At 37.2% G+C, this 26,179-nt stretch overlaps 1 protein-coding gene across 2 annotated transcripts in view; it reads left to right on the top strand.

The window, feature by feature from the left end:
* Positions 1-26,179, top strand: part of TMTC1 (transmembrane O-mannosyltransferase targeting cadherins 1) — a 288,889-nt gene that overhangs the window by 133,127 nt on the left and 129,583 nt on the right. For both annotated transcript variants that reach the window (XM_070453869.1, XM_070453868.1), the window contains exons 7-8: positions 2,045-2,148; positions 20,418-20,607. In XM_070453869.1, coding sequence (XP_070309970.1) covers positions 2,045-2,148; positions 20,418-20,607 — 294 coding nt within the window. The remainder of the gene's footprint in view (positions 1-2,044; positions 2,149-20,417; positions 20,608-26,179) is intronic.

Raw genomic sequence — 26,179 nt, 5'->3', positions numbered from 1 at the left:
GTCTTAATTGCTTTCAGTTCAAAACTACCTATATGCCAAAGTAGCATATTTGGGGATGACATATTCTGTTACCTCTCAGTAGTTTACAGAATTCATATTCTTTCAGGATATTTTTCCTGTTACTTTTATAGTTGACATTTTCCATTGCAATATCTTTAAAATTTTAAATTTAGTTTATGTGAGTGTTAATTAAAATGATTTTTAATTTCTTCTTCGGCATTATTTACTGCTGATATGCTTTTGACTGACACAGTATGTTCATTTTAGATTTTTGGATTTTGGATTTGGATTTGGGGTCACTTATATAAAAAAGCATTCATGAAATAAGTCAGTGATATTCCTTGGGAAAAAAAATCCAGCCTTAATTCCCTCCTCATATTAATCTTTTAGCTTTTAGTGAAGCAGAGATTTCCCTCTGACAGACACAACATAATTGGTCCTGCTTAAGTGAGAATTGCATCTAGAAGGTCTGTGTGGGTGAATTCTATAAACAAATGTCATCCCTACTGAAGTGTCTTTGGCGTCTGGTTTTCTCAACCCATCTTTGGAACGGGATAGCACCATTCCGTGATAAAATTCCATTGAGTGGCACAAAAGTTGTTTCTTGGGGTTGTTGAAATAACTCTGTGTGGGTGGTCTGCTTCAGAGCTTTTGAGGGTTGAGCATTTCCAAATGTGTTTGTTCAGGGCAAGGAAGTATCATCTACTGTAGCTGAAGTTAAGTTTCATAGGGTTGTATGAGACCAATGGTTAAGACACAGGGCATTGGAGACAAGTGACATGAGTCCAACTCCTAGATCCGCTAGTTTACTAGCTGTTGGATTCTGGGCAGATTACCTTTAAGCTTCAGATTCCTCATCTTCCTCTAGGACTGGGAGGCCTCAGGTGGAAAAGTCTTTACAGTAAGTCCCCTACATATGAATGAGTTCCATTCCAAGAGTATGTTCCTTAAGTGCACTTTTTTGTAAGTCCAACAGAGGTAGCCTAGGTACCCAGCTAGGCCATATAGTACTGTACAGTGATAGTTTTATACTTTTCATGCAAATAATACTTTAAAAAAAACACTAAAAAATAAGGGAAACATATTTAATCTTACAGTACCTTGAAAAGTACAGTAGTACAGTACAATAGCTGGCATACAGCAGCTGGCATTGAGCAAACAGGCTAGAAGAGTACTGTCTGGAGGAGGGAGAGAAGGTGGGAGATGGTATTGAACTACTATTTTTTGTACAATACTATACAGTTGTTTGTTTTAAAAGAATGAGAACTAAATATGAATTTAGATATATCTTAGTGACTATATATTAATGTTCCTAAATAGTGGCTTCCCACATGGCTCAATGATAAAGAATCCACCTGCCAATGCAGGAGACATGGGTTCGATCCCTGGGTCAGAAAGATACCCTGGAGAAGGAAGTGGCAATCCACTCCAGTATTCTTGCCTAGAAAATCCCATGGACAGAGGAGCCTGGCAGTCTACAGTCCAGTTGCAGACAATTGGACATGACTTAGCAACTAGAAAACAACAACAAAAGTGCACAAAAGCCCAACCACTTGTGGAGGATGCACACACACGACCCTGTACACCAGACATGTGAACTAACTTACATGATTAGACATACAAATGCATGTCACATCTTTGAAATTTCACAACTTGAAGGTTCATATGTAGGGGATCTTGTTGTTGTTCAGTCACTAAATCATATCCCACTCCTTGCAACCCCATGGACTGCAGCACACCAAGTTCCACTGTCCTTCTTTTGCTGTAGTGGATAGCAATGGATGAGAACTAATAACTGCTGGGAACTGACAGCTCTTATTAAGATTTATGTGCCTTTTCCTCATCACCTTCATTGTTTTCTCTCTCCTCTACCTATTTCCATCTTTCCTACTCATCTTCAATGATAGGATTTTATAAAAATGCTCACTAGAAAATGTGCTTGTAGGACATAATATTTGTAAAGCATCTGAAAGTATTTTCCATAAAGACAGGGCTTATTTCCAACAAGCAACAATTTTCTCAGCAAATCTTCCTTTCTCCAAAGGTGATCGTTGTTCTGTACTTTCGTCTGTGGATAATGGGAGGATCTATGCCCCTCTTTTCAGAGCAGGATAATCCGGCTTCATTTTCGCCTTACATTCTTACAAGGTCAGTAGAAGTGAATTTTTTTAACTTTACTTGGTATTTATCTGATTGTTTTAAGTAATCTTAAATAATACATTGGCTTTGCATTTTAAGAAAAGAAAGGCTGTGTTCTAGCCAGGGTGTATGGAAAAAAGAAACCACTGTTTAGACACTTGGAATTCTTTTCAATAAATGGTGCCATTTTGCCAATACTATTATAATTTTGTCATTATTATTGCTCTGATCTTGGTATATGTTTGTTTACTCAATAAGCATTTTATTGAGCACTTAATAATAAATATCTAGTGAGTGGCTCATAAGGCAAATATTACAGAACAATACACTGAGAGGTATTTAGAGGTTAATTGACCATCATAACTATTTGTGAGATTGAAATCAGTTGGAAAGTTGAAAGTAACAAACAGAAATCAACAACAATTTTTGCCAAGATATAGTCAGTTATGTATAACCATTTGTCCTTAAGAGATTTAGGATAGTAAGTAAGAAGTGATGATGACCAGTGGATTTTGTTCATCTAAATTCCTTATCCAACCTGCTGTGATGTACTTCTGAGGCTCTCAGTTATAATTATATTTGATAGTTTTCATAACTTTACTTCAGGAAAATATTGCTATAATATTTGTACATTAAGGTTACTACTCTTAAAATTTCATAGTTTTAAATACTTTTTTAATATCTAATAATTTTCAAATTAGTAACTTACCTTCTCTTTTTTGTGTTTGCAAAGACATAATAAATCTTAAACCTTGACTGATAGCACATATGTATTTTAGCTGGTTTGTATATCTTAGGTATAGAATATTGTTGGATTTTGTTTTTATAAAGCCAGACAGTGATCTCTGTTTTACTTCACTTATTTAATTCACATGTTTTAATTGGTAAATTTCTAGTCTCTTTGCATTTTATGTTTTCCTTCTTTATTCTTAGTGTTTTCTTCTTTTTAAAGAATATTTTCATTCAAAAAGGATACCTTCCAACTTGATTGACCCTTTTTTATAGTAAATATTGTGTCACAATTGTTTTCATTACTTGCAATATCTATTTGTATTAAAAAATCTTGAATCTCCTTTAGAAACCATATGGTATACAGCCTTGAGTGTTGACTTATCTCTTTGAGGTAATCTAGAGACTTATAAATTATTGTTTATGTCTTATATTCTTCAAAAACAATTCAATTAGTCCATTTACTAAGCTTGACATCTCTAACCCAGATTTTTGTTAATATTTCAATCTACTTGTCCCTTTTAGGTTTCTCTCACCGGCTTTCAACCTCTCCAGGGTTCCTTGTCTGGGTATTTTTAGTTCATTGATAAATTGTTTCAGGTTCTGCAGCTCCTTCAGTAGCTATTTTCTACCTTTAAGAGAAAAAAGCAACTTTGACAGATCCTGTTCTTGCTTATGGCTCCATTTCCCTTAGCCCTCTTTTGGTCTCCCTCCAAGCTTTCTTGTCTGATGAATTTAAGTGGTCATTCCTTATAGTTGGATGTAGCCTATTCATCTGGAGATTGAGCATACCAGTCTCCAAAAGCCAAGCTTCATGAAGGAGATAGACAGACAAGAACTAGAACAGATTGCTCTCAACTCACCAACCAATCATTTCATTTGTAACTCTGTCATCAGCAAACACATGCCTGCCCCACAGTCCCTGGTGTCTGGACAAGGTGCCTTTGGTCTCCGGCTCACTTGTCCTCCTGCCTATACCATCTTAGCTGCCAGAGTGGTCAGGTTGCATTTTTATTCCTGCCAGTGGTAAAAAAAAAAAAAAAAAAAAAAAAATCTTTAGTGGAACCTCTGGCAGAATTAGGATCTTGGGGGCCGTCATTTGCTAGATTCTGCCTTTCACTTCCAAGGTATTTACATATGTTTTCTGAGGCAGCTGATATACCTTTCATCCAGGACTTTCTGTCTGTGAATCTGTCTGAGTTTATCTAAGTTTATCTCAATCACTCAGTTGTGTCCAACCCCTTGTGACTCCACAGACTATAGCCTGCCAGGCTCCTCTGTTCTTGGAAGTTTTCAGGCAGGAATACTGGAGTGGGTTTCCATTTCCTCCTCCAGAGGATCTTCCCAGTGTCTCCTGCGTTAAAGGCAGATTCTTTCCGACTGAGCCACTGGGAAAGCCGAGTGACTCCTCAGGCAATTCAGTCAATACAAAGTGATAGAACAGAATGTCCTAACACCTTTATTTTATTTATCTTAAAAAGAACAAGCAAACACATATCTTTTAGTTCTTGTGTGTCATACTTAAAATACTCTTTCAATGATAGTTGCTGTAAATGGCCTTTCACATTCCTCTAAGATAGCTGCATTATAACTGACTCTTTTGAGCATCCAGAAAATTGTCTTTAGTACCTTTCCTGAGTAAAGTTTGTACACTGCTTGCATAATTGTTTGACTTCTAGTACAATGATGATTTTAAACTGGGTTAGCTTAGTCTGTTTCCAGTTCTCTTTTTTTCCCCTCTTCTCATCAGCTGTACAATTTAGCTATGACTTGGCTGGCTTTGTGAGTCTGTCTTTACCAATTAGAGGATTGTCAGTCAGCTAAGTCTTGTTAATGCTTCACCTCTTTTAGTGGATTTGTAAACTGAATAACTTTTATAACATCTTTGCTTCCATCTTGCAAGGATGAAAGTGAAAAGTGAAAGTGAAGTCACTCAGTTGTGTCTGACTCTTTGTGACCCTAGGGACTGTAGCTCCCCAGACTCCTCTGTCCATGGAATTTTCCAGGCGAGCGTACTGGAATAGGTTGCCATTTCCTTCTCCAGGGGATCTTTCCAACCCAGGGATTGAACTCGGGTCAGGAAGATCCCCTGGAGAAGGGGATCTTAATAACTTTATTATCAGGTGAGAGTTTTCAAACTACTTTTCTCTTCCCTTAATAATTGTTGAAGTTAATGATTACAGATAGTTTTTAAAGTATCCTAAAAGCTTTTAAGGGTTGCTTGGTCAACTTTGTTTTTTGGTTTCTTTTAAGTGACTTCTTATGACTTAAGTTCTGAGATTCCTTCGCTTTTAGATGATCTATTCCCATGTGTTTAGCTAAGAGGAAACACCTGCCATTTTCTGCCTAACAAAACTGAGATTCAAAATCGTGGTATACTCTTGGGAAACCTTTGTTAAGAAAAAGTATCTAAGACTTGGAAAAGCAAAGTGTAACTGTGGCATTCACTGTGATGCAGAGCATTAGCTAACAAACCTAGAGGCATCCAACTTTGGTTGACTTGCTACTTACATTCACTGTATTTTACAACTCTATTCACTTAGAATTTTACATATAGAAATCTGACAGGTGTGATTACTTCTTTTCTCTCTAGTAGACAATAAAATTTCAAATGTTAGTTTTATTCTTTGCATCTAATTTGCCAATTTCATTACTTTTTCATGAACTGTGAAAACTTTTTGAAATTAACTTTATATAGATACATATATATTATGTTTCTGGAGTTCAGTTCAGTCTGACTCAGTTCAGTTCAGTTTGCTCAGTCATGTCTGTGACTCCTTGGACTGCAGCAGACCAGGCTTCTGTGTCCATCACCAACTCTTGGAGCTTGTTCAAACTCATGTCCATCGAATTGGTGATGCCATCCAACCATCTCATCCTCTGTTGTCCCCTTCTCCTCCTGCCTTCAATCTTTCCCAGCATCAGGGTCTTTTACAATGAATCAGTTCTTCATATCAGGTAGCCAAAGTATTGGAGCTTCAGCTTTACCATAGATCCTTCCAGTGAATATTAAGGACTATATTTCTTATACAAACTCAGTTTGTATCTGTATTTAATAATAGCTTTATTGAGATATCATTTACCTGCCATACAATTCATCTATTTCCAATGTACAGTTTGGTCATTCTCAGTATACTCACAAAGTTTAGTGCAACCATCATCACAATCAAATTTAAAACATCTCTCTAGAAAGAAACCTCATATCCATTAGCAGCCACCTCCCATTTCAGTCCAGTCCCCCAACCCTAGGCAACCACTGATCTATTTTTATCTCTATAGAATTATCTCTGTAGAGTTACTTATTCTGGACATGAACCAGTGAAAATTATATGAAATGTGATCTTTCGTGACAGACTTCTTTTACTTAGGAAAATGTGTTGGTGATTCATCCTGTTATAGCATACATAGATAAGTATTTTTTTTTATTCTACAGTAGTATGCCATTGCATGGATATATCACTTTTTATCATTCATCTGTTGATGGACATTTGGGTTGTTTCTACTTTTTAGCTGTTACATATAATGCTGCTATGAACATTCAGGTACAAGTTTTTGTTTGAATATAAGTTTTTGTTTCCCTTACATATGTAGCTAGGAATGTAATTGCCAGGTCATATATGTTAACACTGTATTTTACCTTTTGAAGTACTGTGAGACTGTTTCCCAAAACAATCTCTACCAGTAGTATATGAACATTCTGGTTTTTCTACATCCTCTTCAACACTTGTCTTTTTGATAGTCTTTCTGTTGTTGATTTGATTATAGCCCTACAAGTGGTATGAAATGGCATCTTATTGTGGTTTTGATTTGCATTTCCCTAGTGAGAGTGACATAGACAACATTTATATGTGCATGTTAGCTGTTTGTATATCTTCTTTGGAGAAATGTCTATTCAGATCCTTTGACCGGTTTTTAGTAGGGTTATTTGTCTTTTTGTTATTGAGTTATAATAGTCTTTATGTATTCTAAATGTGATATTTATATAGTCTAGTTATATGATTTATAAACATTTTTTACCTTTCTGTGGGTTGTTGTATCACTTTCTTGATGCACAAAAATTTTAACTTTTAAGCACACCCACACAAACAATGCTTTGAATCACAAAAGATTTTAACTTTGATGAAATCCAATCTATCCACTTTTTGGTTGTTGTTCCTTATGCTTTTGATGTTATATCTAAGATGGTTTTTGCCTAACTCAAATTCTTTTTTAAATTGGCTTTAAGGGTCTGTTTCCCTAATTAATACATTATGTAAGTGTTTAGTCTTCACTGTGCATTTGTACAGGATTATGTTTTTAATATTTTAAATTGTACTTTGGTCCAGTTAACATTAACAGCAGTTCAGAAGTCATTTAGAATTTGGCTTTATATTTTTGACTTTTGGGTGTATCCAGCCGACAAGATAGATCCATACAGAATGGAGGAGTCATGATCATTTACCATATGCTGTCAACAAAAACCCTTAATCTTTTTCCTTTTCATTTTATCCCAGGCATTCAGATTGTTTGGAGATCATACTAACTGTCAGGAATTCTGTGACTGATCAATGACTTTTCCAATCTGTAATTGAGATTGTGTGGGTCAGCTAAATGACATGATGTTGAATTGTACATGTTTCTGCTTTTGACTTGAGAAGAAACATATCTGTATAAGTTGAAGAACAGGGAGAATATTGCATTTTGATTGCCCAACTTTCTCTTGACAAGCAAATTTAAGAAAATTTTTGCCTCCCATCCCACGTGGAATTTCTATTGTAACAAGAGCTGGAAGTTTTCACCAGAGGTAGAAGGAAGTGAATGGAGACAAAAGTCATGTGCTAGAACAGAGACAACAAAACAAAACAGGTTAGCAATTTGGGACACCTGAGATTAAAAAATTTTGAAATGGGATTTGAATGTAGAAAGGGGCTAAAGCCCAGGATTGCAAGTGAGTTTAGAGTAGAAGTTCCAAATTAAATGTTAAACCAAGAACAACTGTGTGTGGGGAGAGGTGGAGGGTGGGACTAAGGGCCAGAGTGATTATGTAGATCTGTGGTGTCTACTACTAGGGCCACGTGAGGTTACCAGCTAGTCTGAATTGAGATTTGCTTTAAGTATAAATCAAATATGCACAAGATTTTGAAGATAAAATCCTATAAGAATGATAAGATGCAAAACATCTCATTAATAGTTTTATATTGATTATATCCCATTAAATATATACATGTTGAAATGATATTTTGAGTATATTCTTGAAACAAAATATACTATTAAATTAATTTGGCATGCTAATTTCCGCTTTTTATCATAGCTAATAAAATGTTGAAAATATGCACACTTTATTATATTTCTATTGGATAGCACTGGCCTAGAACAAACGGTTGGGTTCTCGGCCTAGCTCTTAGAAGGATGTGTAGGCTGGTGAGTGGAGTTAGACACAGCCTACTCTGCAGCCTGCCTCTGCCTCTGATTTGGCTGTTTTCCTCTAATCTGCCAACATCTGTTTTATTCAGCTGATTCTCAGTGGTGGAGATTTTGCACTCTGCCTTTTGGTGTCAAGACTGACTTAGTGCCATCTGAAAAAGAAGTCCTTTGGGGACCAAGACTATGGATGCTTATGTTGCTTCTTATAAATTATAATACCACCCAAATTTATGCCCTGGTTACAGCTGTCCTGGGCTTTATGATTTTACTCCAAACAGCTTGCGAAGCCTGCATGTGTCTCAAAAACACTTGTAAATCATGTTGAAACATCAGTGCTTGGGTCTGGTACCCAGAGATTCTGTTTCTGTGGTTATGGAGGACTCACATTTGAGGAGTGAGAGAGTAGGTCTCTGAGCAGCTTGTTTTGTCAGAGAACTGTCATTTAGCACAGGATTTAGTCATATGTTTTATATGTGTCTCTTTAGAAATGTGGTGCTTTGACTTTCAATTTTGTGACTTAACACACTTTTGTAAATCTTGGATTAAAAATAAAAACAAAAGCCTGAGTTAAGTAAGGCTTCCGCATCGGGCTACAGCCTGCAGAAGAGATAACGTTGTTTTCACTATTAAGGTACCGCCTGCTGCCTAGTAACAGGTTTTCTATTTTACCTGATTCAAAGGAGACAGAACATAAAGCAGTATATCCTTAACCGAAGAACTGTGGCCTTTCTAATATTGAAAATAGTTGTCTTTCAAATCCAGGAAACAGATAAAATTGGATTTTTCAGTGAATTTAAGGCCTCCTATCAGCATCATGTTTTTTTCATGAGATGTGATTCTGGATAAGCAGGTGAAATATATCCATTTAGGTGGGTAGATCTGTTTCTGCAGCTCAGCTATACAAGAAAAAGCATGTATTATTTTGTAGAAAGACATTAAGATATGAAATAATGAGATTAAGATAGAAGTCAATATCATCCTTCAAAAGAAGCTTTTTTTCTCTGTCTCCATTTTTAATTGGTAATTTCAAACAGGCATGAGACCTTAGGTTTTGATAGTTACAGCTTTAGTGCACTATGCCTTACAATGTTTGTAGTTCTTTAAGTCCCTAACATGAGTACTAATAATAAACTCTGAACAAGTGAAATTTTAAGTTATTTTTAAAAACAAAACAACTGGGTGCTTAAAGAGAGGTAGGCAAAAGGCATTGCTCTGTTCTTGCTTCAGCAACTAGCAGTGTCTCCATACATGAAATGAAACTGAAGTTATTCTGATTTTTAAAGCAATAGTCACTGAACTAGAATGAATATCAAAATCAACCTGGCAAGTATGCTAAAAATAAGACTTTCTGCTTCAGGTTGCAGAAATTCTATTTGAATAGGTATAACATTGGGTGAGATAATTCTTTATTTGATCAGCACCTTTGTGGTGGTGGTGGGGTGAGGTGTTACTCTTGAAATCTTCAGGTATGAACTGTGTCCTCTGTAGCTAAAGAGCTCTCTACAAGGTGGGCGTTGTCCCATTATATATTTTGTATTATGTTCTTAGAAAAATAGCTTGGAGATGAAAGAGATGATCAAAGTCACTGAGTGTAGTTTCCCCAACTGAAATGACACTGTGTAATAGTAATTCCTCTAATTTGTCTTGGACCCTGGGAATGAAGGGGAGAGAAGCAAGGAAGAAGAAAGAGGAGGGAATCAGAAGGGGAGCCTGTGGAAGTGGAAGATTCTACCTGTGGACTAGGGAGTGGGGTTGAAAATGCTGGATCACTGATTGACACTTCTTTGCTTCAAGAAAAAATACAATCCTTTAAATTGACTTATTGTGTTTCCATTATAATATTAAATCCATGAGAAGCTGATAAAAATTAGAGATGAATCTTCTATTTTTTTGCTAACAATGGAACATAAAGGCAAAAATTGCTTTCCTTAATGAATAAAATGCCAAAGCCAAGCTTTTAAATTATGGATCCTGTTTCTTGCTGTGTGATGCTCTAACAAACATTTCCATCAGTTCAGGCATCTGTTTGCTGTGCTATAGAGAAGACTGCATGCTGGTTTTAGGTTTGTCAGCCCTGCTTCGACTAAAAGTTAATGGCTTAGGTTTTGTGGTATACATACTCAGGTTCTCCCAGGTGGCACTGTCCAAGGAATAAGTCAGAATCTCAAGCAGGTGTTTCTCCATGAAATACCAGTATTTGACAATCATGTTTCCATTCAATTTTCTGCATTGTACGTGGGTCAGAAAATCCTGCCTACTAGGCAGGGTCTCCAGAGGGTCTCTTGCAGTGAACTGAACAATCTGCCTCTCTGTGGCTGTTTCCCTTGCTGCAAGAATGAAGGTAACACTCACCTCATAGAGAATGAGTTGGGATCAGATAATCCTTATATGCAAGCACTAGAAAATCCTGTTCACACTTAAAGTACGTTCAGTGTAATTGGATGTAGTTCATTAGTAGACCACCAGGATTCTGTGTGGAATATGGAACCTGCACCTGATGTAAGATCAGCGGCTCATGTGCAGATTGTTGACACCTGCTGTTTATACCTGTGCTCAATGAGAAGCAAGCATGTTGGTCTGAAATAAAGATGTTAAATGCTTTATAGAGAGAAACAGACTCTAGATAAGAAATGAACCCAGTATTTACTTTGCAGAAGGAATTATTTAATTTTTTGCAGATAAATGAGTAAGAAGTTGTTACTGACAACCTTGGATGTTGAAATTCATGTTTTCTGCTCTGAGGAGACTGTCTCTGTTAATAAGATAATTGTATTAATGGTGCATTAAAAAGATCAAAGAGACTTAGTGACATTTTAGATTCACTTTATATAGTTTGTCATGTAGCAGGAGTTCTCATTTGAACTATATTTATCACAGTTTAATGCAAAATAAGAAAAAGTTAGCCTAGCCTAGTTTTATGATGATGCTGTGTGACATGTGAGGGGAGTGAGTGCCTTTACTCAGATTCTTCTCAGTCCTGAATGGTGTCCCAGGATCCAGTTTTGCACAAGGTGCTAAGGGGGCCACATGAGGGCAGAATCTTCAGTCTGTGCCCTTTAGCTATAAGCCTGGACAACTAGAAGCCTAGCAGGTATGGTTGCCTCAGGTCAAAATAAAATAATCAAATTTAAATATTTTTAGATTTTTAGGCATTATTTTACTATCAGACTAATTTCTTAAGACCTATTTCTTTAAAGAGCTGGGTGCTGGGGAGATAACTATCAGTAAGACCCAGCTCTGTCTCTGAGAGGCTTCTGTTTCAGTGGGAAGTCAGGCATGTTAACAGGAACTTACAGAAGATGTGTACGCCCCAAGGCTGCGGGCACTCACCTAGGGGACTCCAGCCTGGCCCTGGGAGGGGCAGTGACAGGGAACACTTGTCAGGAGAAGTGACATCTTCACTGGGACCTGAAGGATCAGGAGTTAGAGTTCAGCCAACCTGTGAGAGTTGATTCTAAGAGATGAGGTGACCCAATCAGGTCTTAGGGCTTTGAAACCTAAGAGTAAGGCAACTGGCCACAAAACTGAAGTGACAGATGCGTGAGGGCAAGAGGACAGGAGAGCTGGGCAGCCTTGATGGTCACACCAGCCCCAGTTATGAGAAGCGTGAGTGAGGAGCCCAGGAGCAGAGGGAGGAGGTGGAGCAAAGACCGAGAGAAGCAGTGCAGCCATGAAGACGGCCTGGGGCCTAGAGAGGGGCCCACCTTGTAGCCACTTGGTTCTGGTTCCCAAGAAGTCTGGTTTAATTCTTAATTTCTGATCTTTTGATTCTTACAAGGGTTGTCTAGCACTTTCTACTCTGTTGATACCAAGGAGCTAGGAGGTGAGGGCCATAGACAAGCTTCTACTCCAGTCATTCAGCTGGACTTGGCTTTCGGTCCCAGCCCTAGGGGGGCTGTGTGCTGGGGGTCAGGTCATGCTTCTGGTCACCCCATCCTTATCTATAAGTGGTTTTCCTGATTTCCTTTTCTTTTGTGTCATCTGTTTTTGTTCCACATCACCCATGATAACATTCATCCCTGTTGCATTTGTTGTCATTGCTGGATGGATTTCCATTTAGTGAATATATAGCAATATAGGTATTGATCTTATTGTGGATGGACATCAGTTTGAAAATGTTAATATATACTCATGCACACACATCATGGAATATTACTCAGTCATAAAAAAGAATGAAATAATGCCATTTGCAATAAGATGGATGGACCTAGAGATTCTCATACTAAAGTGAAGTAAGTCAGACAGAGAAGGACAGGTGTCATATGATACCACTATGTATAAAATCTAAAAAGAAAATGATGCAAATGAACTTATTTATAAAATAGAACTGGAGGCACAGACATAGCAAACAAACTTATGGTTACCAAAGGGGAAAGGAAAGAAGCGATAAATTAGGAATTTGGGATTAACAGATACATACAACTATATATAAAATAGATAAACAACCAGGACCCACTGTATTGCACGAGAAATGTATACCTGTAATAAACCATAATGAAAGAATCTGAGAAGGAATATATATACACATAATATAAGTATGTGTAAATATATATACATCAAATCAGTTTGATGTACACCTGAAATGTAAATCAACTATAGTTCAATAAAATTTAAAAATAATAATAGTACTGCTGTGAACAATGTTGTAAATGTCTTTTGCTTAAAATATATGTATATCACTGTTGGAATAAACTTAGGAGTAGAATTGCTGGATCATAAAGTAGACTCAATTCACAGTAGTGTTTCAAAGTCCCAGTTTTCCCACATCCCCACCAACACTCAACATAGTATTTTTCATAATATTTTTCATTTTAGCAGAGGCAGCTTATCATTTTTATATTAATCATTTTAATCCTACACTCTAGTTTACCCATGGGCTTCCTTGATGGCTCAGATGGTAGAGAATCTGCCTGCAATGCAGGAGACCTGGTTTCAATCCCTGGGTTGGAAAGAGCCCCGGGAGAAGGGAATAGCTACTCACTTCAGTATTCTTGCCTGGAGATTTCCATGGACAGAGGAGCCTGATGGGCTATAGTCCATGGGGTCCCAAAGAGTTGGACATGACTGAACACCTAGCACTTTCTAGTTTACCCATATTTTTAACTGTCCTCAGAAAGTCATACTCATTTACAATTTGAAGCCATTTTTATTTGTGGTCCTGCCTGGATTCTCTGTCTGCTGTCTTTCCACTTATTTAAGTTCCTCATAGATTATAGGAAGGCATTCCTTAATCCTCTGTTTTCCATTACATTTCTTAGAACTCCATTGAAATTTGCTGTCTGTATTTCACTATTTCCCAACCATGTAATATGTACATGTCTTCTCACCACTGATGCTGTCCATATGGAGGACAGGGGCTAGCTCTGATTACCCTTCAGTACCTCTAAAAGTGCCCAGAGTAATTATTCAACATTTACTGAATTCGTGTGAGGGTCTCCTATTCACTGAGAACTTAGTTCAGGAAATGGCTTTCTTTGGCTCGTCCTGGAGAAAGTTATAAGCAGGAAAATATGCTAATAATGGTAATAAGCAGGTTTTGCCTATAAAGGCCTGTCGTTAGACCCTTTTGAGGCATCAGTGGAATAGAGGAATTATGAGGATGAAAGTAAGGGACAGTCTGGGGAGGGGTAAGACAGATCACCAGAATCTGGAGGGCAGAGGCAGAGTCAGAGAAAGATGGGGTACTCCACTGTGGAGGTACCATGGTTTACACCTCAGCTATTTAGACAGTGTTAGCCAGTGCCTTAACTGAGAAGATGCACTGTGTATACAGCAGACCCAGTGACCTGTATTTATGAAATGATGGAGGATTTTGTAAATGAAAGAAAAAGGATCCTTTGAGCAGAAACATTTTATATAAAATAAACAAGTGCTGTACATTTCTGCTTGCAGTGTATGATTTTTTCAAATGTACCTATCACATGCATCTTACTAGAACAGGGAAATATGTTAAGCTCATGATATTTACTTGCCAAAAGGTTTTTTCAAAGACAAACAACAGATTCTATGTGTATTTTTTTGCACTTCAGTTCAGTTCAGTTTAGTTGCTCAGTCGTGTCTGACTCTTTGTGACCCCATGAACTGCAGCATGCCAGGCCTCCCTGTCCATCACCAACTCCCAGAGTTTACCCAAACCCATGTCCATTGAGTCGGTGATGCCATCCAACCATCTTATGCTCTGTCGTCCGCTTCTCCTCCTGTCCCCAATCTCTCCCAGCATCAGGGTCTTTTCAAATGAGTCAGCTCTTCGTATCAGGTAGCCATAGTATTGGAGTTTCAGCTTCAATATCAGGCCTACAGATGAACACCCAGGACTGATCTCCTTTAGGATAGACTGGTTGGATCTCCTTGCAGCCCAAGGGACTCTCAAGAGTCTTCTCCAGCACCACAGTTCAAAAGTATCAATTCTTCAGCACTCAGCTTTCTTTATAGTCCAACTCTCACATCCATACATGACCACTGGAAAAACCATAGCCTTGACTAGATGGACCTTTGTTGGCAAAGTAATGTCTCTGCTTTTTAATATGATGTCTAGGTTGGTCATAACTTTTCTTCCAAGGAGTAAGCATCTTTTAATTTCATGGCTGCAATCACTATTTGCAGTGATATTGAAGCCCAGAAAAATAAAGTCAGCCACTGTTTCTCCATCTATTTGCCATGAAGTGATGGGACCAGATGCCATGATCTTAGTTTTCTGAATGTTGAGCTTTAAGTCAACTTTTTCACTCTCCTCTTTCACTTTTCTCAAGACACTCTTGATATTCTAGTGAATTTCCTCTTGTTTGTAAAATTCATGGTAGAAAATTGATAAATAATTCATTTTATTTTTGTTCCTGTTTTAAAAAAGAAAACCCAACAGGACAAAGATACTCAACAGATTGTTTCATATCTGAAATTTTAGCAGAAATAAGCAAGATGATTAGTTTGAAATGTAATTCATAGTCAGTGAGTTAAAAAGAAATACATCAGTTGCTGACTACAGCTAGCACAACTAGCCTCCTAAAATGTAATTAGCTTTTGGCATGATTCCAAGTGACTTCTTTATACCTAAATTTGGAAAAATTTTCCAATGCTGTTTCAGGATTTCAAATAGTATTTAAGGAGTCTCCTTGCAACATTGATTTGAATTCATATGCATAAAAGGTAGGTGGATGCCTCAGAGTCTCTGGAGACAATGTTTATGTATTAAGAAGGGCAATCCCATTCCTGTGTATATATAACAAAAAAAACCCAAAAACACTAAATTGAAAAGATACATGCACCCCTATCTTCATAGAAATATTATTTCCATAGCCCAAATATGGATGCTACCTAAAGTGAAGAAGTGAAGTGAAGTTGCTTAGTTGTGTCCAACTCTTTGCGACCCCATGGACCGTAGCCTGCACCAGGCTCCTCCATCCATGGGATTTTCTAGGCAAGAGTACTGGAGTGGGCTGCCACTTAAGTGTATATCAAAAGATGAATAGATAAAAATAAAAAAGCTGTGGTATATACATACAGAGCTTCCCAGGTGGCACTAGTGGTAAAGAACCCACCTGCCAGTGCAGGAGACATGAGAGACTCAGATCTATCCCTGGGTCAGGAAGATCCCCTGGAAGAGGGCACGGTTGCCCACTCCAGCATTCTTGCTTGGAGAACCCCATGGAAAGAGGAGCCTGGTGGGCTATGGCCCATAGAGTTGCAAAGAATTGGACACGACTGGTGACTTAGCACGCACACACCCATGCCTATACCTACAATGTAATATTACTCAGTCGTAAAAAAGAACAAAATTGCCATTCACAATAGATTAGGTATGCCTGGAGCGTACTATGCTTAGTGAAATGTCAGACAAAGGAAAACAAATACTGAATGTCGTCACTTATATGTGAAACCTAATAAATAAAGTAAAACAACCAGTATAATGAAACAGACTCACAAACGCAGAGAGCAAACTAATGGTTGCCAGTAGGAAGAGGGAAGGGGAGGGGCAATTTAAGGGTAGAAAATTAGGTACAAACTATTATGTGTAAAATAAATAAGTGGCAAGGATACACTGTATAGCACAGGGACTATAGCCAACATTTTATAATAACTTTAAATGGAGTATGATCTACAAAAATTTGGAATCACTGTGCTGTACACTTGAAACTAATATATTATTATAAACCAGCTATACCTAACAAAAATAAAGAAGGGTTAAGTTAATAGTCTTGAGTCAAGTGAATAGTTTCTAGTATTATAAGAAAGGGAAGTTTGTTTTTTTTAGTTCCATGGTTTGCTTTTATTTTTAAATCTATTTTTGTTATAATCCATGTAAAAAGTCAAAATTGAGCATTTAAAAAATATGTAAGTAACTATATTGAAATTGTAACTTTTTAAAAATGTTATCCTTAATATTTGTTTTTTATCATTCAGTTCAGTTCAGTTTAGTCGCTCAGTCGTCTCTGTTTGCGACCCCATGAATCGCAGCATGCCAGGCCTCCCTGTCCATCACCAACTCCCGGAGTTTACTCAAACTCATGCCCATTGAGTCGGTGATGCCATCCAGCCATCTCATCCTCTGTCGTCCCCTTCTCCTCCTGCCCCCAATCCCTCCCAGCATCAGGGTCTTTTCCAATGAGTCAACTCTTCGCATGAGGTGGCCAAAGTACTGGAGTTTCAGCTTCAGCATCAGTCCTTCCAATGAACACCAGGACTGATCTCCTTTAGGATGGACTGGTTGGATCTCCTTGTAGCCCAAGGGACTCTCAAGAGTCTTCTCCAACACCACAGTTCAAAAGCATCAATTCTTTGGCACTCAGCTTTCTTCACAGTCCAACTCTCACATCCATACATGACCACTGGAAAAACCATAGCCTTGACCAGATGGACCTTTGTTGGAAAAGTAATGTCTCTGCTTTTGATCATTATGGTATTGCAAATCTAGAAAGTATAAGAGACTGAGCACAACTTTCAGGGCAATGGCAAAATGTGGCCTGAATATTAAAAGTTTCTGCATAGCATTTGCATCTACTCCATAATCAAGTTGCAATCAAATACAAGATAAGAAAGCATTCCTGCAGCAATTCTGTTACCTTTACCACTACTTAAAATTAATTTTTATTATGAAAATATTAAGTAAGTACAAAAGGAGAGAAAATAGTGTAAAGAACCTGTACGTACCCACTATCCAGTTTCAACAATAATAGTTCATGTCTTATTTTATTTCATTCATATTCCCACCCAGTTCTTCCCCCTGGTTTTAGTCTATAATTTTGAAGCAAATCCCAGTCATCATGCCGTTTAAATGTGTATATTTTATGTGTATTTCTAAAAGACAAGAACCTTTAAAGAATAGAACTATAGTACTGTCACCACACTTACAAATTAACAATGATTCCCTATTAACATGTTTCATCAGCATTTCAATTTTGTCTGTCTCATAAGCAGTTATTTTTAAGAGCAGTTTGTTTGAATTCACAGTTAAACAAAATCTGCGTTTTGTTTGATATGTCTCATAAGTCTTTTTATTTATTTGTGCCCTCTCCCATTTTTTCTTTGCCACTGCAATGTATTTGTTGAAGAAACTGCCATATTTTGTTCTGTAACACTCTGAATTTAGTGTGTTGCTTCCTTGTGGTATAATTTAACATGTTCTGGTGTTTTCTGTATTTGATATAAACTAGTAATACAGGGCTTGATTATATTTAAGTTTAATTTTCTTTTTTAAGACTGTATTATAGATGGTGATGCACATAATCCATCAAGAGGACATCAAGATGTTAGTTTCCTTTTCTGTGATTTTAAAATTGATTAATAAGTTTTAGGCACCTGATACAGCCGGATCATCCATTATACAGTACCCATCAACTTTTCATCTAATAATTTCAGCTGTCATTTATAATCATAGCCTAGATCTATTACATCAAGAAGGGGATACTGTTTTTTAAAATAATTTCTTAAGAGCCGGAATGTAACTGAGTGACACAGCTGCATAATTTTCCTGCTAAGCTTGTTGGTTGAACATTCTCCTTTAAAGCCAAGTCGTGAAGAATCTTTACTGAGCTAAGAAGTAAATAACATCAGCTTAGAATCTCTATGAAAAGAAGCCTTAAGTAACCAAATCATCTTTCTATGGAATTGACATTCTCATAGGCCCAAACCTAAATGGGATATGGTGAATTTTTGTTTGTATTTTTGTTAAATAACAAAGCATGGGCTTCATCAAACCACATGGACTGTAACCCACCAGGCTCCTCTCTCCATGGAATTTCCCAGGCAAGAATACTGGAGTTGCCATTTCCTTCTCCAGGGGATCTTCCCGACCCAGGGGTCGAACGCACGTCTCCTGCATTGGCAAGTGGGTTCTTTAGCATTGAGCCACCAGGGAAGTCCCTTATACTGCACTGTCTGTGCATTAATATTTTATTTAAAATAACAACAGAGAGGAGAGTTTTGAAACACCACTGAAACATCTAGTGCATTTCTCTGCTGGGGTTTGACAGTGAAGGCAGTGAATAACCCCTATTGCTGAGCCTCTCCTGATCATTGTTAATGATTTTTCCACTGCCAACCTTGGAACAAGAGGGAAGGAAAGGAGATACTTTGGGAAGGCCTGGGAAGGGTATTTTAATCCAGAGCTACTTAATTGAAAATTTAAGGTGAACTAACTCTTAGCATTGGATTTGGCCCATTTAAGATTTCCTCTAAAAGGACCTGGTGATACGGGAGGTCTTTTCTTCACATTCTGCACCCTCATGACTCTTTAATTCTATATATCTTGTTTTCAGTATTGGATTTTACATTCCTTAAGAACAAGGGATTTATCTAGCTCTTTGGTTTAGTTCCATATAGAATTTTAAAGATAAACCCAGCTAGACATGAGTCAGAGCAGTAAGAGCACACTTTATTTAGTAATTCCTGAGAACAGGAGCTGAGCTCCATCCTGATTTGCTCAGAGGTGACTAAGTATTTTAAAGAGAGAATGGTCGGGGGCTAGGGGCAGTTTGCAAACTGGGACTGATCCTCTAAGTGCATTCAGGCTGTGTCTACTGGCTGGCAGTTATCAGTTAGGATTTTGTCCTCCAGCAGACTGGAAGCCAGGCCCCATGCTCCTGGTGATCACATTTTAAAGGAACAAGTCTCAGGTCCTTGAGAACTACTTCTGAGTTTTAGGAGATACATATCCCCAGTCACAAGTGCTTTGCAGTAAATACTCTAGGAAATGGAAGTTGGGGGCCTTTTGTCATGGTTTGGCCAGAAAAGAAGTCAATTCTCCAGGCAATGATGATCTGTCTTTCTCAGGCTGGCATTTTAATGGAGGGGCTGGGGTCATCCTGCGGACATGGTCTTCTGCTGCTGGAAGCCATACTAGGGTTCAGTCATCCCTTAGTGCAGAGATGTGGATGGAGCTTGCTGTATGCTGGGGTTCTGCAGTTCTCGAGGGTCTTGAACACTACTTAATGATTTGTGTAGATTGAACAAACTTAAATAAATTCCATTTCCTCTGTGCAGAAAGGAAGGGGATCAGTTCGGATGCCTTCTGCTTTACCTTACTGCCTAGACACAGTCAGGAAACGGGAGTAATATCTCCATTCATTATTTTCCTTCCTGAGGTCCACCTGGCTATTCTTATTATCAGGGACAGCTGTATGTCCCTCCTCTTGAAGGTTAGCCCCTTGATTTGTGAGAGACTTTATCTCCCTATTAGAGATATTTTGATTTTTTGAGATGGTTCAAAATGGATCACTCTATTTTAAATCGTTAATATTTTCATGTCTAGTGCAGGATTTGAGGCATTATTAAAAAGAGACAATCCAAATGTCTCTTACCCACGGAATTGTACCCAACGAGGCAGCATTTCATGTCATATATTTTCATCAAACTTTTATACCATTTATCTCAGTTGTTATGTATGTATTTATATGATAATTTTTAAAAATAGGTCATGAAATCTCTGTATTCTTCATCAGTGAAAGGCCAGCACCTACCACAGTGACTAGCAGCTGTTAGATGTATTCCAGGATGGTCAATTTCATGACTAAATGAATGAATGATCTGCCATCTTACCTTCTCTTTTTATAACATTCTTAGCATAGACTATTCAGTAGAAACATGGTGAATGAATGTTTTCAGAATGTCATGGATCTAGAGTTGTGTTTTAGTGATTCTTCTTCTCTTTGTAGATTCCTTACTTATTCCTACCTCTTGGCCTTCAACGTGTGGCTTCTGCTTGCACCAGTTACCCTGTGCTATGACTGGCAGGTGGGCAGTATTCCTCTGGTAGAGACCATATGGGACATACGGAATGGAGCTACCATCCTTCTAGCAGTTGTGATGGCCTTACTGAGTCTTCATTGTTTAGCAGCCTTCAAGGTAATTTTCTTAACATTCAAATGAACACTGCATTGGAAGAGAGATTCTGTATACTCAGTAATGCTTTTTTTCCTCAAGGAAATGTGGGTCTAAATTGAATTTATCCTTCTGTCTAAAAAAAGCTTTATATTTAAAAATTTTCCAGAAAGGTAATATTTATTTTGAAGACTTTAATGGGGTTAGGAGATCAAGGCTATCTTAATTATGTATTTTATTGTTTCCACGAACTATTTAGAAATTGGATCTGAAATTTAATGTTCACAAATGAGAAATTTTTTTTCCTTCAGTGGTTGACTATTTTTTGATGCAATTGTTTTATTTCATGTAATGATAAGTGAGATATTGACAACATAGTCGTAAGTGCTTAAAATATGGTTGAGACTCTACTTACATTAATGAATGCCTGTCTGAGTTGGTTGGGTGATTCTCATTACAAAAAATACTACTACAAAGCTTTATTAATAGTTTTATTATTGGAAACTTGGGAAAATATTGGAATATGGAAAATTATTAACTGTAACATTTAAAAATGATCAAAGATGGCAAAGAACTCGAAAATATTTACTTGTTAAAAATGGCTACAGCCTTGGGCAAGATGCTTCTTGTTTCAAGATGTTCCTATACCCCCAGAGAAGATGTTAAAAATCCACAGGTTTACTGACTGAAGGTGGCTGATTTGGTTGGAAAAACAGCAGAGCAGCTAAAAATTTAAGGCGGAGGTTTAGGAGGCAAGAGAGCTATAGAAGGGCTGAGATGATACACTCTCCACACATTCATGGATGACTGTAAAAACAATTAGTGCACATAGGATGCCCTAGAAAGCACAAGCAAAATTGAAAGCCTGGGAAGGCTTACTTATTTGCTGCAAATTTGAATGAATTCTTTAGCACATATACAGGTTGGGTGGTAGAGGGTAGAACTTTCACTGGCTGGAGTTGTCTATGTTTGATCTCTGTTGAAATCATTGGCTGATCTCAAAGATATGCTGGCACAAAAGATACTCCCCCAGAGATTCAGGCAGAAGAAAGAAAGAAACCCAAAAGAAAGTCAGTATACTTCAGTTTGCCCCCAGCACCTGATACAGGATGCTGATATCCATGCTCAGCCTAGTGATGGGACAAGACATTTGTGATGTTGGGCAACCCACTGCTGATCAGGGGAAACTAGCAAGCCCAGGAACAAATTGTACACAGCTGGGAAAGACCATAAGCAGAGACGGAGCTCAAAACCTATGCCAATCCACTACAAAGCATCAAATAAAGGTAACCCAGAATCAAATGTGGTTTTACTTCATAGTTCCCAGGATCCCACCTGCAAAGATAGAATAGCAACCCAGCACTGTGTTGGTGTGGCTGTGGAAAACTTTAAACTGGATGGAATAGCAGTTCAGGCCTGCCTCCTGTCCCTACCATCACTGATGCCTCACCTGCTCCAGCAGAGACCTCAAGGCCTCTCTAGTCTTACTCTAGTTGAGTTTTTCCTATGCCCCTGGTATAGGATTCTTGTCAAAATCAGCTCCAGTGCATGGCCTTTGGAGGCACTGAGCTTGCTATTCACTGGTCCCCAAGAAAAAAATAAACGCTGACAGCTCCAGTGGTTACTAGAACTGAATGTCCTCTAATGCATGGTCACCCGCAGGATTTCTCTGTCTCACTCAGGGCTATGGATGAGTATGGAGGGCAGATGGTTAGTCAGCAAAGTCACAAAAAAAAAAAAAGAAAAAAAAATTTCAGCTGTCTATAGATTTTCAATTTGTGTCCAGGCAAGTTTATCACATATTAAAACGGGAAACCATCAGGTTTCAGAAGAGCAGACTAGAATAGAGTTCATGGACAGAGGAACCTGGCAGACTGTAATTCATGGGGTTGCAAAGAGTCGGACACTACTAAGCGACTGAGCACACAGCAAAAACAGCATAGTGTATGGCATACTATATATGGTTTTTAATCAGATTACTGGACATGTAAAGAAATAGGATAGTATGACCCAAAGTCAGGAAAAAAGAGTCAGTAGAAAATGGCATAGAATTCAGATTCCAAAGTGTAAATGTAAGTAAACTCATACAAGCTTAATTGTTTTTTGACAGTTACTAAGGTAATTCAATGGGGAAAGGATAGTCTTTTAAATAGCAGATACTGAAATACCAAATTAATCCTTACCTCATACTATACATTTAGAAAGTAGTTTTAAGTGAATCATGACGTGTCTTGTGTCGTCACTCAGTCGTGTCCAACTCTTTGTGACCCCATGGACTGTAGCCAACCAGGCTTCTCTGTCCATGGGATTTTCCAGGCAAGAGTACTTGAGTGGGTTGCCATTTCCTCCTCTAGGGGATCTTCCTGACCCAGGTTTCGAACCCAAGTCTCCCGCATTGCAGGCAGACACTTTACCCTCTAAGCCACCAGGGAAGCATAGTCCTAAACAAAGGAGTTAAGCAGAACCAAAGATTCTAAAAGGAAATAGATGAAGATCTTTGTGAATTTGGGTCCAACAAAGATTTTTATGATACATAAAGTGTAAATTATTTTTTAAAAGTTGGTAAATTAGACGTCGTTAGGGTTAAAAGCTTTGTTCCTCAAATGATAATGTTAATTAAGTCAAATGGCAAGCTACAAATTGGGAGAAAATGTTTGCTGGGATATTTAAAGAGTTGTTAAAATTTAAGAATAAGAAAAACAGCTCATTTAAAATGTTCAAGAGATACAAATGGATACTATACAAGAAAAGATACACAAAGGTTAATAAGCACATGGAAGGATGCTTGGCATCATTAGTCATTAGGGAAATTCAAATTAAAACCACAAACAGAACTACTCTACATCCTCTAGAATAATTATAATTTAAAAAATTCACAATACTAAGTGTTGGCCAAGAATGGGGAGCAGCTGGAGGCCTCATGTATTACTGGTGAAAATGAAAAATGGTTCAGTCATTTTGGGAATATTCAGCAGTTTGTTATTAATAAAAAGTTAAACATAAAAACAGATAATTCTACTCAGTATTTACTAAAAGGAGATGGAAACTTCTGTCTATACAAAAGTCTTACAAGTAAGTATTCATAGAAGCATTATTTGTACTAACTGAAAAATAAAAATAATCTAATGACTTTACTTTGTAAATGGATAAACTTAATGCAGTAAATTATTGAAAATTTTAAAGGAACAAATAATGTACTGATGCATAAATTAACATAAATGAACCTCAAATACTAAGTGAAAGGAACCTGGCATATAAGATCACATACTGTTTAATTCCATTCATGTGAAATGTCTGTCATTATAATTTTACCTTTCCTAGAGTTTTGTATGTCTAGAAAAGGCAGAATTATAATGACAAAAAACCTGGGTTTGGGGATTGACCATAACTTTTGAAGGAACTGTTGGGGTGTTGAATGCTTTCTAAAATTTGACTGTTGTGGTTGTTGAACTACATACATTTGCCCAAACTCACCAGAATATACGTATAAAATGGGTAGATTCTATTGTATGTGAATTGTATCAATAAAGCTATGTTAAAAAAACACTAAAATGTTGCAACTAGATTAAAGATTGAAATGAATATGTAACTGAAAGTAAAATATAAAACATACTATGTGATCCTAAAAAAAAGTCTTTATTTTTTCATTTGAGGTGAAACTTGCATGACATGTATTTAACCGTTCTAAAGTACACAGTATTGTGGTACTTAGTGTGTTCACAGTCTTGAATACTTCACTGCTCTATTTCAGAGCTCTTTCATAACTTCATTAAAAACACCCATGCATATTAAGTAATAACTCCCAATTCTCCATACCCCATCACCTGGTAACCTCTAATCTGCTTTCTGTCTCTATGGATTTGCATATTCTGGATATGAAATAAATTATACAATAACTGCAAAAATATAATATGTAACCTTTTATGTCTGACTTCTTTCACTTGGCATAGTGTTTTTGAAATTCATGCTAATTATAGTGTGTATCAATACTCTGTTCCTTTTATGGCTGAATAATATTGGATTTTGTATTATTTTGTTTAAAGTATGGTGGGCATGAAGAAGTATCTCCCAATAGCTCTGATTTGCATTTCCTTAATGATCAGTGATGAACATCTTTTCACTTGCTTATTGGCCATCTGTGTATCTTTTTTTGGAGAAATGTCTATTCAAATCCTTTGGTCTTTTTTTTTTTTTTTAATTGGGTTGTCTTTTTGATGTTGAGTCATAAGAATTCAGAATAGTAAATTCCCAACAGATAGATGATTTGGAAATATTTTCTCCCATTCTTTAGGTTGTCATTTCACATTGTTAATAATGTCCTTTAATGCACAAAAGTTTTTTTAATTTAATGAAGTCTGATTGCTTTCTTTTGTTATTCATTACTTTTGGTGTTAAATCTAAAACTCAGTTATCACATTTGAGGTCATAAAGATTTCTGACTTTGTTCTCTTCTAAAAGTTTCATAAGTTTTAGCTCTGATATTTAGGTTATTAATCCATTTTGAGTTTATTTTTTATATGAGCACAAATTTTTCCTTCGTGGTACCATAACTACTCTGTTTAAAATGCCAACATATACCCTCTACTCCACATCTTATCTCCCTTTCACTAAACTTTTTCTTCACTATACTTCCAATTTCTAAAATGTTATATAATTTTGTGATTTTATATAATGTGTTTCTGCCAATTAGAGTAGTAAACTCCCTGAGAACAGAAATTATTTTCTATTTTGTTTAATGCCATGTTTCTAACACTAAGAGTTGCTATCTTCAAAATTTATTATCTAAATTTTATTGTTATCTAAATGAATAGAACCATAAAAGTTAGCAACTCTATTTATATTTTGGTAGGCAGAATCTTTTTCTTTTTTTTCTTTTTTCTTTTTTAGGCTTTATATCTAAAGCCTATAAAAAGACCATACTCAATACCAGTATGAAGTGTTAGGGGGTCAATATAAGGTTTGTTTTATTAGAGTCAGCCTTTCCTTGTGGTTTGACATGCCTGCTATATTGGTATTGATCTGCAGGAGCAAATATAGTGGAGTGCTGGACCGGTATGTCAGGAAGGGTTTTTCTTGGCTCCCTCCTAACTAATTAAAAGGAGTGTTGCATGCCCACAGGCTGCCGCCTTGATCACATTATGTTAAAGATGCACCTTCATGATGGCAATAGAGCCCTACACACAGGCAAGCCTTGGCTGTCCCCAGGGTGTCTTTGATAACATCATAAGTGAGTAGAAGCTTCTCTGTTGCAAGACTATTAGTCCTTTTTTTCATGGAATTTGTTCCAAAGTCACTTTCTTGCATTAGGAAAAATATTAGCAAAGCAGTCCAGCTGTGGTGATAGTAAGATTTAGCTCTTCTGTGATGGCTTTCATCTTGAAAATTCTTTGCAGACATAACTAAAGCCTCGGGCAATTCTTGGAGGCTACTTGCACTTTCTACATTTTCTTCTTTCAGAGCTTGAAGTCAGAGGTTTGGCATCTAGCTTGTGTTTATGTGGCCTGGCCTCTCTGCTCTTGATCTACTTACACACTGGAAGGTCTTAAAAGTCAGATTGTCCTGCTAGTTAGTAACTTCTTGAAGTGGGGATAATCCT

The sequence above is a fragment of the Odocoileus virginianus genome, chromosome 23 (assembly GCF_023699985.2).
Source record: "Odocoileus virginianus isolate 20LAN1187 ecotype Illinois chromosome 23, Ovbor_1.2, whole genome shotgun sequence".
NCBI lineage: Eukaryota > Metazoa > Chordata > Mammalia > Artiodactyla > Cervidae > Odocoileus > Odocoileus virginianus.
The sequence above is the reverse complement of the archived record's forward strand: the minus strand, read 5'-3'. Positions and strand labels throughout refer to the sequence as shown.